General features: G+C 41.5%; 1 protein-coding gene across 4 annotated transcripts in view; it reads left to right on the top strand.

Annotated features, from left to right (window-relative positions):
• Nucleotides 1-15,238, top strand: part of CDK6 (cyclin dependent kinase 6) — a 254,199-nt gene that overhangs the window by 2,392 nt on the left and 236,569 nt on the right. For 2 of the 4 annotated variants that reach the window (XM_066240301.1, XM_066240303.1), the window contains exon 2: nucleotides 594-1,194. In XM_066240301.1, the coding sequence (XP_066096398.1) occupies nucleotides 962-1,194 (233 nt within the window). In that variant the 5' untranslated portion in view covers nucleotides 594-961. Of the gene's footprint in view, nucleotides 1-279; nucleotides 482-593; nucleotides 1,195-15,238 lie in introns of those variants that run through there. The other 2 variants (XM_066240302.1, XM_066240300.1) reach the window with 2 other exon arrangements.

Here is a 15,238-nt window from a genome sequence, read left to right as displayed (position 1 = left end):
AGCAGATGTCTGACCACCCCTTCTCGTACACTCCCAAGCATCGGGTTACAGGGTCCTAGGAGCCCCCACCCACACTCTGCGGCCCCACACGGGGGGACTCACAGTCCCTCCACTGCAGCCTATGAGAGACCCCTGAACGACCCACAGCACCCCGGGAGCCCCTCTCCTTGCTCGTCCAGGTCAGGGGAGGTAGGGAGGGTAGCAGCGCAACGCAGTGATTTAGGGATAAATATTAAGCCGTGACATTGACGTGCCCGGCGCCTCCCCTCCCCCGCGCTCCCGGCACACTCTGGGCTGCTCGGCACGCCCCCTCCCGTTCTACTGCGTCCCGCGCCGCGCGCCGTGCTCATCCCCGAGGGGCCCCTGCAACCTCTCCGCGCGAAGACGGCTCCAGCCCTAGAGGGAAAGAAAAGTAACGTCTCTTTTTTTGGAGGAACCAGGAAGGATTAATCGGCCTGGGAGAGGCAGGAGCGCGCGGAGGGTAGCGACGGGGGCTTCGTGAAGGAGGAGGAGGGGAGCTTGCAGGAACCCAGAGGAAGGCGCCTGGAATGTCTGATTGCACTTTTTTCTTGTCCTCCCATATCCTCTTTTAGGTGGAATGACTGTGGACTGAGACGCGCTCGGGCAGAGACTATGTAATCGCCTCAGTGTCTGTGCAGAGGACTGTGCTTCGGGGAGGGAAGAGGAGGGCTCGGCTCGCTCCTCCGCGACTCGGCAGGCGGAGTTTCGCGGCGGCACCAGGGTTGCGCCCGCCCGCGGGGAGGTCGCTCCATCCAGACCCGGCGGCCGCGAGAGCCGGAGCGCCGGAGCGCGGTAGTCGGCGGGGGTGAGAGCTAGAGCCAGCCCCGGGGCGCGAGGGAGCGGGCCGGGGAGTCCCAGAGGCGGCGAGCGGCGCCGCGGTCGAGCCGAGCGCGCCCCCAGCCCGCTCCAGCGGCGCCGCGCCGGGCGGCGTCTGGGCGATATGGAGAAGGACGGCCTGAGCCGCGCGGACCAGCAGTACGAGTGCGTGGCGGAGATCGGGGAGGGCGCCTATGGGAAAGTGTTCAAGGCCCGGGACCTGAAGAACGGAGGCCGTTTCGTGGCGCTGAAGCGCGTGCGGGTGCAGACGGGCGAAGAGGGCATGCCGCTCTCCACCATCCGCGAGGTGGCGGTGCTGAGGCACCTGGAGACCTTCGAGCACCCCAACGTGGTCAGGTGAGCTGGGGAGCCGTGCCCGCGCCGTCGGGGGCCGCGCGCCCGGGAAGGGCCAGGTGGGGGGGATCCAATGGCCCAGGAAAGAGCCTGGGAGGAGGGCGGCTGGCGGAGCACGGCGCTACCCGTTGACCTTACAGAGTGAGAATAAGTTTTGTCGACAGAGCCACGAGCCAGAGCCGGTGACCTTGCCAGACAACGGGCAGAAAGACAAATCAGAAAATGTGACCTGCTCAGGCTAACCTCCCTGAAAGGGTGTCGGGGAAGATGGGGACCTTCTAGGCACAGAACAAGCCAACCTGAAGCACGCCCTGCCAGCCCCCGAATAGTTCCATGGCCATTGGGAAATTTTTTTCTCTGGTTTTTATTCTTCCTTTCTATTGAATTTATTGGGGTGATATTGGTTAAGAAAATTATACAGGTGTCAGGAGCACAGTTCCACAACACATTCTCTGTACACTGTATTGTGTGTTCACTACCCAAAGTCAAGTCCATCCTTCGCCATTTATCCCGCCATACCTCCTCCACCACCCTCCACCCACTTCCCCTGGCAATCATCACACTGTTATCCGTGTCCGTTAGCTTTTTTCTTTCTTTTTTCTTTTTTGCTCAATCTCTTCTCCCCACCTCCTCCCTGCCATTAGGATTTTTTTTTTTGAAAGACTAAGGATAAGTGAGAAGTAGCAGGGCACAGTCATAATTAGAAGAGAACTTTACTGAAGTTAAAAAAATGCAGAAACTTAATATTTTGCCAGTTACACCCACAGTTTCTTTTTGCTAAACTTGCGTAATGATATAAGCAGGATTCCTGGTGGTCTAAGGACTAAAGTGCTGATGCCCATTTTCTGAGGATAGCATTGCTTAAAATATTTATTCTAAAAAATGTTGCTTGTATGTCTATTATTTTATGTCTCTGGGTTAGCATAGTCTTCGGACTACTGCTCCAAGGAGGTAAGTGAGTCCAAGATATGGAGTCTAGATTCTAATTCTAAATTACACCTTTGCCTTTTCTGGAGGGTTATGCTAGTGGATGGGGAGACAGCAGTTCTTCAAGCCTCTCTGGTGTGGTAACCAGTAGTAAAGTTTGTGACTTAGGATAATGGTGTTTTCTTAGTGTTCTTGGAATTTCCCCATTGTGTGGTTGGCATTGTGTGGTGTGTTCTCTCTTATTTTCTAAACAAATGCATAGTTTTAAGTCAGGAAGGAATGCATAGAAACTTCTACAGATTAGGGTGTGATTTTACCTTTCTCAACTCTTAAGATAATGTGTTGGGAAACGGTCTTGGAGTCTTCTTCCTGTCTTATCCATCTAGGATCCTGTTCAACAAATACATGCCTACTGTGTGCGCTGTGGATGAAAATATGTAAATAAGCACAGCTAAATATTTTTGTAACAAGTCAAACAAATTAACATTAGTCATCAAAGTGAAGAGACCCAAGACTGACCTTTGAAATACCAAGCTCTCTACAGACTCAGGGAGCCCAAGTGTCTACAGAATCTTCTTGGGAGGTTTTAACTTGTCTCCTCTTATCCCAGGCTGGATGATTTGTGTGGCGCTTTGTTCTCAACACAATTAGACTCAGGCTAGAAGGCAGCAAAGAATCATAAATACATAAATAAGGTAATAAATGGCTATAAAGATAAGGACCCCGTTATACCTCCACTTTAACCAGTAAAGCAGAGTGGGACAAAAGATAATGAGACTGGGAGAACAGTATTTTAGAAAGATGGGATCATATATAAAAGTCATAGATTACCTTTTGTGTGTGTGTTTTCTTTGTTGAAAAACAACAGAAACCCTTTCGGGGAGTCTTTGAGGTATAAGAGGGAAATGGGAGGGTACATTTTGTCTCCTGTAACTTACTCATTTTCCTAGAGGAATCACAGGTGATTCCCAAAGGATAAATTCCACCACTAGAATTTTAGGACCAAAATTCTTGTTTTATTCTGTCTGTTAACTATGGAGAATGTCCAATCAAGGATAATTATTATCTATACAAATAGATGCTGTCCTTCCAATGTAGAGATGTTATAAAAGCACCTCTGTATAACAGTGTCTTCTTTTTTTTTTTTTTTTACAAAGCACAGTCTATTTTTATAACAGAAAGGTTATTTTTACCCTTGTGCTATTCGATTTTGACTAATCTATCTTATTCTCTTGGTTTATGCTCCTGAGACTGATTTGTCTTTAGAAATTTCTTATGAACCCACGACTTAGATTCTGTACTGAGAACTTTCAGGAAGCTATGTTGATGAACTGAAGCCATGAATTGTTTTCTAAAATTATCTTTACATGTTAATAAGTGTTGATGATGACACCTACCTCGTACAAGTTGTGAGGAGAAACTGAGATTAGTGTATATGAGAGCACTTTGTTAATTTAAAAGTGTTTCAAATGTACAAGTATTATTTGTGTCCAGGCAGATTAGTGGGGCCCTTCCTTCGGAGCAGGTTCCCAATAAGGCATCAGTTTGCCTGACCTATACTGTAGAACAAATCATACCCAGACCCAGACATTACAGGCTCTGGAACCAAGATGCTTCTCAAATATAATGAGCCTGTAGTAGGTCAGAAAAGCTTATTCATCATATGCCATGAAATTCAGTGACATTGAGAAAGTTATTAATGGTGTCTCCTCACAAGCTACTTATCCCCATTCCAGTCTCTTTCCTTCCCATTTCTTCTCTTCCACCTTTGCCTTGGGGCAGTCATTGGCCCTCACAACTTGCTTGGCTAGACTAGGAAATTGGGACTAAAGAAGTTACTGATACTCAGGAAGGGTCAGGAAATCAAGGATAGGTGACAGCAGTTCTTTTCTGTCCAAGGGAGAATTGTCAAAGTTGAACCCCCAAAGCTGTAATTTATTGTTGCCCCTCAGGATTGTTACCTGGTTCTTGAAAGGTTTCTTAAACTGCAAATGCTTTTATAAGTGCCTTCAAGTCGTAAGTAATTGATCATAATTATAAGCCCTTCCCACAGATAGGCCTCTAAGCTTGAAGGAAAATAATAAACATACTAATTTTTTCAAAAGTGTAAGGTTTAATTTTGATGGATTTGCCAGAAAAGCTTACTTGTTATTGCTGGCACTGGCATTGCGTACATTCGCAGGGATAATGACTTGAAATTCTTGCTTACCTGCACTTCATGTATCCTGGGCTTGATCAGTTTCTGGGGTGTAAATTTATTCTTTATAGTTGGTAATCCCAAATCCAAGAGCCTTTGCAAGCATCAGACTTAACTCAGTATGAACCTATATTGAAGTTTCTGCACTCTGCAAATGAATTCTGTTTTATATTCTGAATTAAATAAATATAGGCATATAAAATAGTATGTTTTATCAGCAATCTTTTCATTCACCAAATATTTATTGAAGGCCTACTATGTGCCAGCCACTTTAAACCAGGGATACAGCAGTGAACAAGTCAGAAAAGTCTATACTTCTAGAACTTACCTTGTAATTGTAATAGGATGAGAAGTTATTTTTTCTTATGAAAAATGCACTTTATTTCCATGGGCTTGCTTTGCTATATTTAACGTAACCAGTTTTATAGAGCAGCTCATATTTGTGACAGTTTGGTTACCAGAAGTTTGCTGATTGAATAGGTAAAATAATCAAGTCCATAATCAGAATCAAATGCTTTTTGAAGATTAAATTTCACATTAGGCCCTGGCCGGTTGGCTCAGCGGTAGAGCGTCGGCCTGGCGTGCGGGGTACCCGGGTTCGATTCCCGGCCAGGGCACACAGGAGAAGCGCCCATTTGCTTCTCCACCCACCCCCCCCTTCCTCTCTGCCTCTCTCTTCCCCTCCCACAGCCAAGGCTCCATTGGAGCAAAGATGGCCCGGGCACTGGGGATGGCTCCTTGGCCTCTGCCCCAGGCGCTAGAGTGGCTCTGGTCACGGCAGAGCGACGCCCCAGAGGGGCAGAGCGTCGCCCCTGGTGGGCATGCCGGGTGGATCCTGGTCGGGCGCATGCGGGAGTCTGCCTGACTGTCTCTCCCCGTTTCCAGCTTCAGAAAAATACAAAAAAAAAAAAAAATTCACATTAGGGACATACAAATAGGTCTATATAAGAAAACTTTGACACATATCAAATAAATATTGATGATCATTTGAGTTCTATTTATTCAGCGAGTATTTAGGAAGAACCTACTTTATAAAATCATGGGGGTGCTCAGGGCTGGAAAAGATACTTGGGTAAATCACACCAGACTCCTCACCTTAAGTAATTCCCCCTGTATTTGAAGAAATAAGGTGATCTCTATAACCCTGATACATTACAGTATTATGCCATTACAAAGATCCTGGTACATGCAACCATTGTATCCCTAGGAATCAAATTCGTTAGTGTAAAAGTAATCCAAATACAAGTACTTATTCTAGAAACTAAAACTCATGGCATTCCAGAATAAACTTGTCACGTCTAAATATGTTCTCTTATTATTATTATTATTACTATTATTTTTTAGGTAAGAAGAGGAGAGATAGCAAGGCAGACTCCCACATGCACCCCCACCAGGATCCACCCAGCAAACCTGTCTGGGACCGATGCTCAAGTACTGAGCTATTTTTAGCACCTGAGGCTGATGCATTTGGCCCAACTGAGCTATCTTTAGTGCTGGGGTCCACACTCGAACCAATCAAGCAACTGGCTGCAGGAGGGGAAGAGGCAGAGAAACAAACAGATGGTCCCTTCTCCTGTGTGCCCTGACCAGGAATTGAACCCAGGACAACCATTTGCCAGGCCAGTGTTCTATCCACTGAGCCACCAGCCAGGGCCTTAATTATTTTTATTAGCATATTTAACCACTGCTTTAAAAAGAATGCTAACAGAGGACCCCTTCTGCCTGTGTGTCTTTGACTCTCAGGTATGCATGTACTAAATTGAGTTATTTTCTCTTGTTATAAATTAAATAAATAAATATAATAAAGCCAACAGCCTGACCAAGTGTGGCACAGTGGATAGAGCATTGACCTGGGATGCTGAGGTCCCAGGTTCAAAATCCCAGGGTTGCCCTGGATTGACCACTGTCTTACCAGCTTGAGTGCAGGGTCACTGGCTTGAGCTTGGGATCATAGACATGACCCCATGGTTGTTGGCCTGAGGCCAAAGGTCACTGGCTTGAGCACAAGATCACTGGTTTGAGCAAGGGGTCACTGGCTCAGCTAGAGCACTCCCCTCATCAAGGCACATATGAGAAAGCAATCAATGAACAACTAAGGTGCCGCAACTATGAGTAGATGCTTCTCATCTCTTTCCCTTCCTGTTTCTTTCTGTCCTCTCTGTCTTTGTTTCTCTCTATAGCAAAAAAAAAAATACACACACATACACACACACACACACACATAATAAAGCCAACAGAAAAACCCACGCAGCTCGATGATTATTCAAGGAGAGTTTTCCAACTTTCTCTTTTTAAAGATCTTAGTAATAAAGATCATAAAAAAATTTTTTTAAATGTGTTATTTTCCAGGAAAATCTGGTCATTAACAGAGTAGAAGAAACATGACATATTATTTGGTGCAGCAGAAAGATGAGCCCTCTGGGGGGGAAAATGTGTTATTTTGCAGATGAATGATACATTTAGTAGAGCTTGTTTCAGTGAAAAGAAAAGTAGGAGTTTAATTCTCTTTTTAAGTTTCAGTATGTTAAAAGTATGTTTGGTCCCTCATTCTCTAAGAATTCCTTGAAAAGTTTCCAATTTATCAAGGCTATTTAATAAATAAACATTTTAACAGTGATGTTCTGCCCATGCCTTGTTCCTGCAGAAGAACTTGGTAATGCTGAGTAGTTGACATTTCATTTGTATTCTTTTTACATAACTATTATCATCATGGAATTGTTAGAATTTCTCTGTCAAGAATAAAATGGCATATAAGAGGGAAATTTGTATAAAGTTGAATATTTAGTGGTATGGTTTTCTATGTTTAAGAAATGGGTAAATGAATATCTATGAAAACAGACTCCATGTTAAAAGTTTGTTTTTTTTTTATTTTAAGAAAAAATATACCTCACTGTTAAGGACTCCCTAGAAATGTGTTTTAAGAATGAGACATTTAGGCCCTGGCCGGTTGGCTCAGCGGTAGAGCGTCGGCCTGGCATGCGGGGGACCGGGGTTCAATTCCCGGCCAGGGCACATAGGAGAAGCACCCATCCCCCCCTCCTTCCTCTCTGTCTCTCTCTTCGCCTCCTGCAGCCAAGGCTCCATTGGAGCAAAGATGGCCCGGGCGCTGGGGATGGCTCCTTGGCCTCTGCCCCAGGCGCTAGAGTGGCTCTGGTCGCAGCAGAGCGACGCCCCTGGTGGGCGTGCCGGGTGGATCCGGGTCGGGCGCATGCGGGAGTCTGTCTGTCTCTCCCCGTTTCTAGCTTCAGAAAAATACAAAAAAAAAAAAAAAAAAAAAAGAATGAGACATCTAGGACACTGCTCACAAAGATTAGGGATATTATATTGCTTCATATTTGTTTTGAAATATCCCCTAATTTTTGTGAGCAGTAGATTTGTACTATATCATTATGAATGCATGAATATTAGGGTTGGAATATGGTCTGGAAGTCTTTCAACCCTTTTACGTTATAAAGAAACTAAAGCCCAGAGGTCAGGCAACTTGTCTGTCCTGCCATTTTGAAGTTGTTGACTTGTTTTAGAAGCTGAGTAGCAGTTTTTTAAAAAATTCTTTTTAATTGTGTGATAGAAGTTAAATCAAGTGAGTCCATTTCTACTTTGGAAAAAATGAATTATAGGTAGACAAAGGTGTTGGTTTGCCAGGAATAAATGACATACCAATTCAGGAAATTCCTGACTTCTGCAGTATGCCCTACTGAAGTATATCTGTCAAAAGTATGATGATTATCCATTAAATTCTGCTTTTAAAGAATTTCAGTAATAACTATGATTATTTAAATAGCTATAGTTAAGTAATAATACAAGTAAATAATGTAGTTAAATAATCAAGTAATATTGAGTTCATTTTAGACAAAGAACAGTGGGAAAATCTAAATGCCTGGTACTTGTCTGGTGGTGAGTGAACTATTGCACAGTGTGGCTCTGGCATCTACTCCTTATTTAATGAAATACCATAATACTTGGGAATTAGGCAGCATAAAAATTTCCAGCCCTGTAAACATATGTTACCTGTGCTTCTGGAAGAACTTACCGCACTATTGCTCTTTCTCATGACATTGAGCTGAGCTTTTCAGTCTTCTTAGGAAGGAAATTGTGAGCTTCCTGGTGTGATAAAACATAGCTTAGATGGGATCTGGGTGCAGGAGGATTGGTAGCAGGAGAAGGTGGTGTGTGTGTTGTTGGGCTTTGCCGAAGGGCCAGGAGGCAGCAGTGAAAATGGCCCTAGGATGGTAAAATGGCCCTAGGATGGTAAAATGGCCCAAGCATGCCTACAGAAAGGTCACCATTTCAGTGATGTTCTGTGGCTGCGAAGTCTGCTGGGCAGGCTGGCAGTAGTTAGAGGGAGGAGTTTTATAAGACTCGCTGAACAGTTGTTGAATATTACCAGTTGGCCACCCTACTTGATTATGTTTTACCAACTGCACATGTAGCTGCTGTTCACCAAGAGGTGAAGTAAAGGCACCTACAGCGTGTGACCAGGATCAGTACTGTGAATGTACAGTGGTAGTCTGGAAATCCATTTGGGATAGGATGATTATTAAACATTTGGTAGTTTACCTAAATTTGGGGAACTACTGGCTTTGTCATTTATGTAGCTATTTTAAGTATTAATTCTTATCTGGCCGCCTTTAGGGATTTTAGCTCAATAAAATTAGAATGAATGACAGTATAAGAGTTTTGGAATTGGAAGGCGTCTTCAGTTTAACATAGTCCCACCCCCTTTGGTCTATGTTGTAAGTGCAGAAAAGAACTGTCTTATTTTTAGTCAACTGTGTTATTCCACATTTATATACATTATATATACACACTGAGGATAGTAAGGTTCAAACACAGGTTTATCTCCATTGTTAGCAGGACAGGATGACTAATGGTCATTGCATATCCGAAAACACTCCCTAGGGATGTAAAAGTATTTTCAGTTTAATGATTTTATGTTTCCTGACTTGAGGACAAGGATTGTATCTTTTATATCCATAAATAACAGTGTCCATAACTATTAGTTGCCCAGTATATGTTTCCTGAATGAAAGAAGTAAAATAAGTTAGATTATAAATCCCTCCAATGACAACTTTTAGTCCTTCTGGAGTTGCCTACAACATTAGCAAGTATCTAAGGCTAAACACTGGAAGATTATTGGGCATTAACTGTAATGCATCTACATACCATGACTATTTAGTAAGAGCTTTCAAATACTTATTGATGTTTTAAACTTTTCCCGTGTCCATCTTTTGGCTTCAATACTGGCTTCCGCTTTCGTAGGATTTTCTTGTGTTCTTTGTGTCCATTTGCGACCTGTATCCTACAGTCAGTCTACTATTTCCGCTGAATATGCTGCTTGCCATCCACCTCTGACTCGAATTGGGGCGATGTCAGAATGTGCATGCAGCTCCCCTCCCTGTCTCACTGTTTCCACCTGTTGAAATGCTACCCATCCTTCAGAGCTACGTTCTAATGCCCCTCCCTTTTTTGGTGGCATACTCCTTAACACCTCCACTGAGATAAAATTTCTGCTTCCTTTGAACCTTGACAACATTGGACCTTCTTTATGGCTCTTAGTATATGTCTGCTCCTTTATAGTATTATGTCTGTTATATAAGGTAAAATGTCCATCTTCCCCCAACCACTCTCTTTAGATCCCTTTTACACCCCAATTGCAAGCCCTTGAGGCAGAGTGTGTATTGTGGTCGTGATCATTTACAGTCTACATTCAGTGGAAATAAAATGAAAATAAGAACGCATGAATAATGGAAAGGAGGTCCAGTTATTAAGGAGGGAACCATATGGATTATTTCCATGACATGTATGTTAGTACTAAGGAGTGTCACGTAAAGAGGGACTATGGATCCATATATTGGATTATACTTATTTGGTTCTGAGGATAAAGAGAAAGCTTCATTTTTGTTTTACTCCAATAAACGTAGTTTATATTAACAAGTTTTAAATTTAAGCCACTCCCATAGTTAAGTACAGTCTTGCACTTAATTCATATACTGTGAAGAAGACATTAACATTAGGAAATGTGCACACATGCAGTAAATGTTGAAAATGATTTGAACTTTTTTTAATGTAAGAATGGTAGGAATACATTTTAATCAATTGCTTGAATTCTTTTACTTTTGTCTTTTCCCACTAATTTTAATATCGTTGGCTTTCTATACTGGAAAAATTCTTAAGAGGAGCAAAATTAAGTAAAACTTTCCTAATAATTTCTAAAAGGATATCAAGGTACTGAGTTCCATTAAAACTTTGTCTTCTACTGCTTTTCATAATTTGTGTACAGAGAATTTGAATTCCACCTTGACAGACTAGCTGGTTTACTTCAGAAGCATTCTTTGAGCTGAACTAATTCTAGTTTCTCAAGACACATGGTAGGTGTGTGTGTGTGTGTGTATATGTGTGTGAACATGTATGTACATGTGTGCATGTGTATACCCAGAACAGTTAAATGCAAGGTCCCTAAAAGAAGATACTGTTTTCACACATTTTTTATTTTTCAATTACAGTTGATACACACTATAGTAGTTTTAGTTGTTCAGCATAGTGATTAGACATTTATATAACTCATCCCAATAAGTCTATTATCATCTCCACGATACAGTTATTACAATATATTTGACTATATTCTCTATGCTGTACTTTATACCCCCGTGACTGTTTTTATAACTGGCAGTTGGACATTTTAATCCCTTTCCATTTTTCATTCTCTTCCCCACCTCCAGTCTCCTATCTGGCAACCATCAAAATGCTCTTTGTATGTATAGGTTTGTTTCTGTATTGTTTATTTTGTTTTTTAGATTCCACATGTAAGTGAAATCATGTGGTATTTTTCTTTCTATGTTCAACTTCACTCAGCACAACACCCTCTAGGTCCGTTGTTGTTGCAGATGGCAAGATTTCATTCTTCTTAATGGCTGAATCATATTCCATTGTACACTTATGCACCACTTCTTTATCCATTCATCTATTGATGGACACGTAGGTTGCTTCCATATCTTGGCTATTGTAAATAATGTTGCAATGAACATAAGGACACATGTCTTCAAATTAGTGTTTTTGGTTTCTTTGGATAAATACCCAGAAGTAGAATTGCTGGGTCCTTCTTTGTCTCTGTTGTAGCCTCTGTTTTAAAGTCTGTTTTGTCTAAGTATTGCTACCCCAGCTTTATTTTCATTTCAATTAGCATGAACTATCTTTTTCCACCCCTTTACTTTCATTCTGTGTGTGTTTTTCAATCTAAAGTGGATCTCCTTGTAGACAGCATGTGTACGGTTCTTGTCTTCTTATCCATTTGGCCACCCGTAACTTTTGATTGGAGCATTTAATTAATTTACATTTAAGGTAATTATTGATGGGTATGTAGTTATTGATATTTTTTCTTTTTCTTTAGGCAGTCCCTTTAACATTTCTTATAATACTGGTTTGGTGGTAAATTCCTTTAGCTTTTTCTTTCCTGGGAGTTTTCTTGTTTCTTGCCCCCAAGCACTTAGCGTTGTGGCTGACATCTTGTAGCCCACAATAAGTATTTGTGAATGAATATGTGCCATCTAGGAATTCAGAATTGATTTTTTTTTAAGTCAGAATTGGGTAACAATGTCTGCAATCATATTTGAGATCTATAATAATCAACAACTATTTATTGATTATATTTAACATTTTGTTTAACGTGACTGACAGTAATCATTCAAAGTACCTACATCCTGAAATGTTTGCCAAAAAAAGGGTATTGAGTCTGGAGCTCATTTCAAAACGGGGTATAGATGAAACAAGATAACCATTGTTGAAGCTGTGGAAGTTCCTTGTATGAGTTTGTAAAGGAGTCAGAGTTCTATGTCCTGACTCCTTCAACTATTAGCTGAATGTCCTAGAGTGAATTCCTTTATGTCTCTTAACTGCAGTTTTCCTACAATAAAATCAGAATTATTGCTACTATTTTGATTATGATTAAATGAAATTATGTATATAAAGATCAAGTATTATACAAATAAAACATAAGGTATTAACGTGAATTCCTCTCCTCAAGTAGTTTATAATTTTGTGGAGAAAACTGACATGTACACAGAGAAAACTGACATGTACACAGACACCTGTATTACTGATTGGAAGTACCCCCCTACACACACACACACACACACACACACACACACACATACACACAGTGCTGTGGGATGAGTGGAACTAGATATTTCTGAAAAGATGTGTATTGGATTTAGAATAATTATAGTAAAATACAGTCTTTAATCTGGGTATTGGTAGTCGTTGTCATGTTTACTCAATCTATATGTTATTCATTAGTAGATTTACTGTGGGAGGGTCTGAGACCACAGCGCTCCTGAGAACATTGTCAGAATGGAAGGGAGCTTGATGATTTTTATTGTATTTCAGCATTTCAATGAATTCTTTGCTTGTTCTTTCTCATTTAAAATTTTGAAACTCAAAACAATTATCCTTTTTAATGTCATACATTGGAATATCTGCTTGTTAATTTTCTGAGGCCCTTTCTATGGCATGACTGCCATATGACTTTAAAATTTTATTCCATGTACTCTGTTGAAGTTGCTAAGGACTTATATCCACAGAAAGGAAGCCGCTTTCTTTCAGGCGCACTAATGTGTTGCAAAATACAGTAGTCCTCCCTTATCCGCAGTTTCGTCTTCAGGAGTTTCAGTTACGTGCATTAAACCATGGTCTGAAAACACTATGTTTAAACCAGGGGTCTCAAACTCAACTCAGCATGTGGGCCGCAGAGCAAGATCACAGCCGTTCAGCGGGCCGCACTAGGTCTACAAAAGGCAACTGTTACGCAACACTTTTCTCACTGCAGTTGAAAACAAAAAAAAATCAGTACAACAAGCACAATCGTACATGCAGTTTACTCAGTGTCACAAAACGACCAGAAACTGTAGTTCGCATCACAACTGCTGTTAACTAAGCTAATATCTAGCTAGGATGCTAGAGAAATGAAAAATACAAGTAGGCCCCTAGGCTTACTTAATTTTATCCAAAATATTTTGAGCTTCGTGGATTAGTCTGCAGGCCGCACAAAATTGTTCGGCGGGCCGCGAGTTTGAGACCCCTGGTTTAAACCCTGCGCAGTTCTGAGGAGCGTGATGAAATCTGTTTTGAGGAGCGTGATGAAATCTCTCACCCTCCTGCCAGGGATGTGACTCATCCCTTTGTCCAGGGTTTCCACGCTCTATATGCTCCCCACCCTTTAGTCACTTAGTAGCCTCTGGGTTATCAGATCGACTGGCATGGTATCACAGTGCTTGTGTTCAAGTAATCCTTATTTTTCTTACTACTGGCTTTGAAGCACAGGAGTAGCGATGCTGGCAATTTAGATAAGCCAAAGAGAAGCTGTAAAATGCTTCCTTTAAAAGTGGAAAGGAACATTTTCAACTTTTTTAATCAAGTGAGAGGCAGGGAGGCAGAGAGACAGACTCCTGTATGCGCCCGGACCAGGATCCACCTGGCAACCACTCTCTGGGACTGATGCTCTGCCCATCTGGGTCTGCTGCTCTTTTACTCAGCAACCGAGCTATTTTAGTGCCTGAGGTGATGCCATGGAGCCATCCTCAGCCCCCAGAGCCAACTTGCTCATTAGAGCCATGGCTGCAGGAGGGGATGAGAGGGAGGGGGAGAAGGGTGAAGAAGCAGATAGTTGCTTCTTTGTGCCCTGACCTTAATCAAACACGGGACTTCCACACGCTGGGCCGATGCTCTACCGCCAGGGTTCGTTCTCAGCTTAATAAGAAAAAAAAAAAATTGTATGCTGAGGTTGCTACATCATTCACTTCACTTCATCTCATCATGTAGGCATTTTATTATCTCACATCATAAGAGGAAGAAGGATGAGTATAGTACAGTAAGATACTTTGAGGAGAGAAAGAGACCATATTCACATAATTTTTATTTACAATGTATTGTAATAATTGTTCTATTTCATTATTGTTAATCTCTTGCTGTGCCTATGTTATAAATTAAACTTTAGCTTAGGTTTGAATATGCAGGAAAAAATATATATTGGGTTCGAATCTATCTGGTTTCAGACATCCACTGGGGGTGTTGGAATCTATCCTCTGAGGATTAGGGTGGGGGACACTATATCTTTTTTGTTGTTGTTGCTAAGTAATGCCTTTCTGTGTTACATATTTCTAATGGTTAGTGTAAAACATACTTTTCCTAAAATGCTTTATTTTTAGAAGGTGTGAAGTTGGGAATATTAACATTGAACCCCCGTTCTGCAACCGAACAGGAAAAACAACTAACATCTTTGCATTTCAAGGGCAGACTTTCAAACTGTAGATCATTGGCTCTGACCAATACATTTTAAAACTTATTAGTGGAGACCAAGAAACTATCTGAGTGGTTTCAAGTTGGCAGATTTAGATGATGTCTACATTCCAACCCTGTAGAATCACTTAAAGAAGTTATTAAATAGCTCTTGGGTAAAAACGGGATGTTTTCCTGGTGAGCCGTGAGAAACCAAAACACGGATTTAGAGATTGGGCTAGAACAGACTCTCAGAGCTAACCATGAATGTAGTGTATTAAAATATGGTAGCTCCCTTAGAGAACAGGTAAAGAATACCTTTTTTGAAATAACACATTTTTTACACATGAAGACTCAAAAGAAAAGTTGTGATGTCCTACTAGTCATTAAAATTTATTTTGAGCCCATAGGATTTAGTCAGTGGTTATTTAGCTAACTATCATTAGACTAGAACTTTGGGTTAATGATACCAGTTGGGTTCTCAACTAAATAGTTTTGCAATGAAAAGAAGGCTTCTTAAGACATTATTCTCTACCCCTTAAATGTTGGCTTGATGCAGAGTGATGGCCTTGATTTCGAGAACTATGTAAGAGTGTGACTGAGTCACTGGTACCAATTCCTAATCCTAAAAAACAAGACTTGAGATGAGTCGAG

Source organism: Saccopteryx bilineata, chromosome 7 (genome assembly GCF_036850765.1).
Source record: "Saccopteryx bilineata isolate mSacBil1 chromosome 7, mSacBil1_pri_phased_curated, whole genome shotgun sequence".
NCBI lineage: Eukaryota > Metazoa > Chordata > Mammalia > Chiroptera > Emballonuridae > Saccopteryx > Saccopteryx bilineata.
This window is presented reverse-complemented; position numbering and strand designations above follow the sequence as displayed.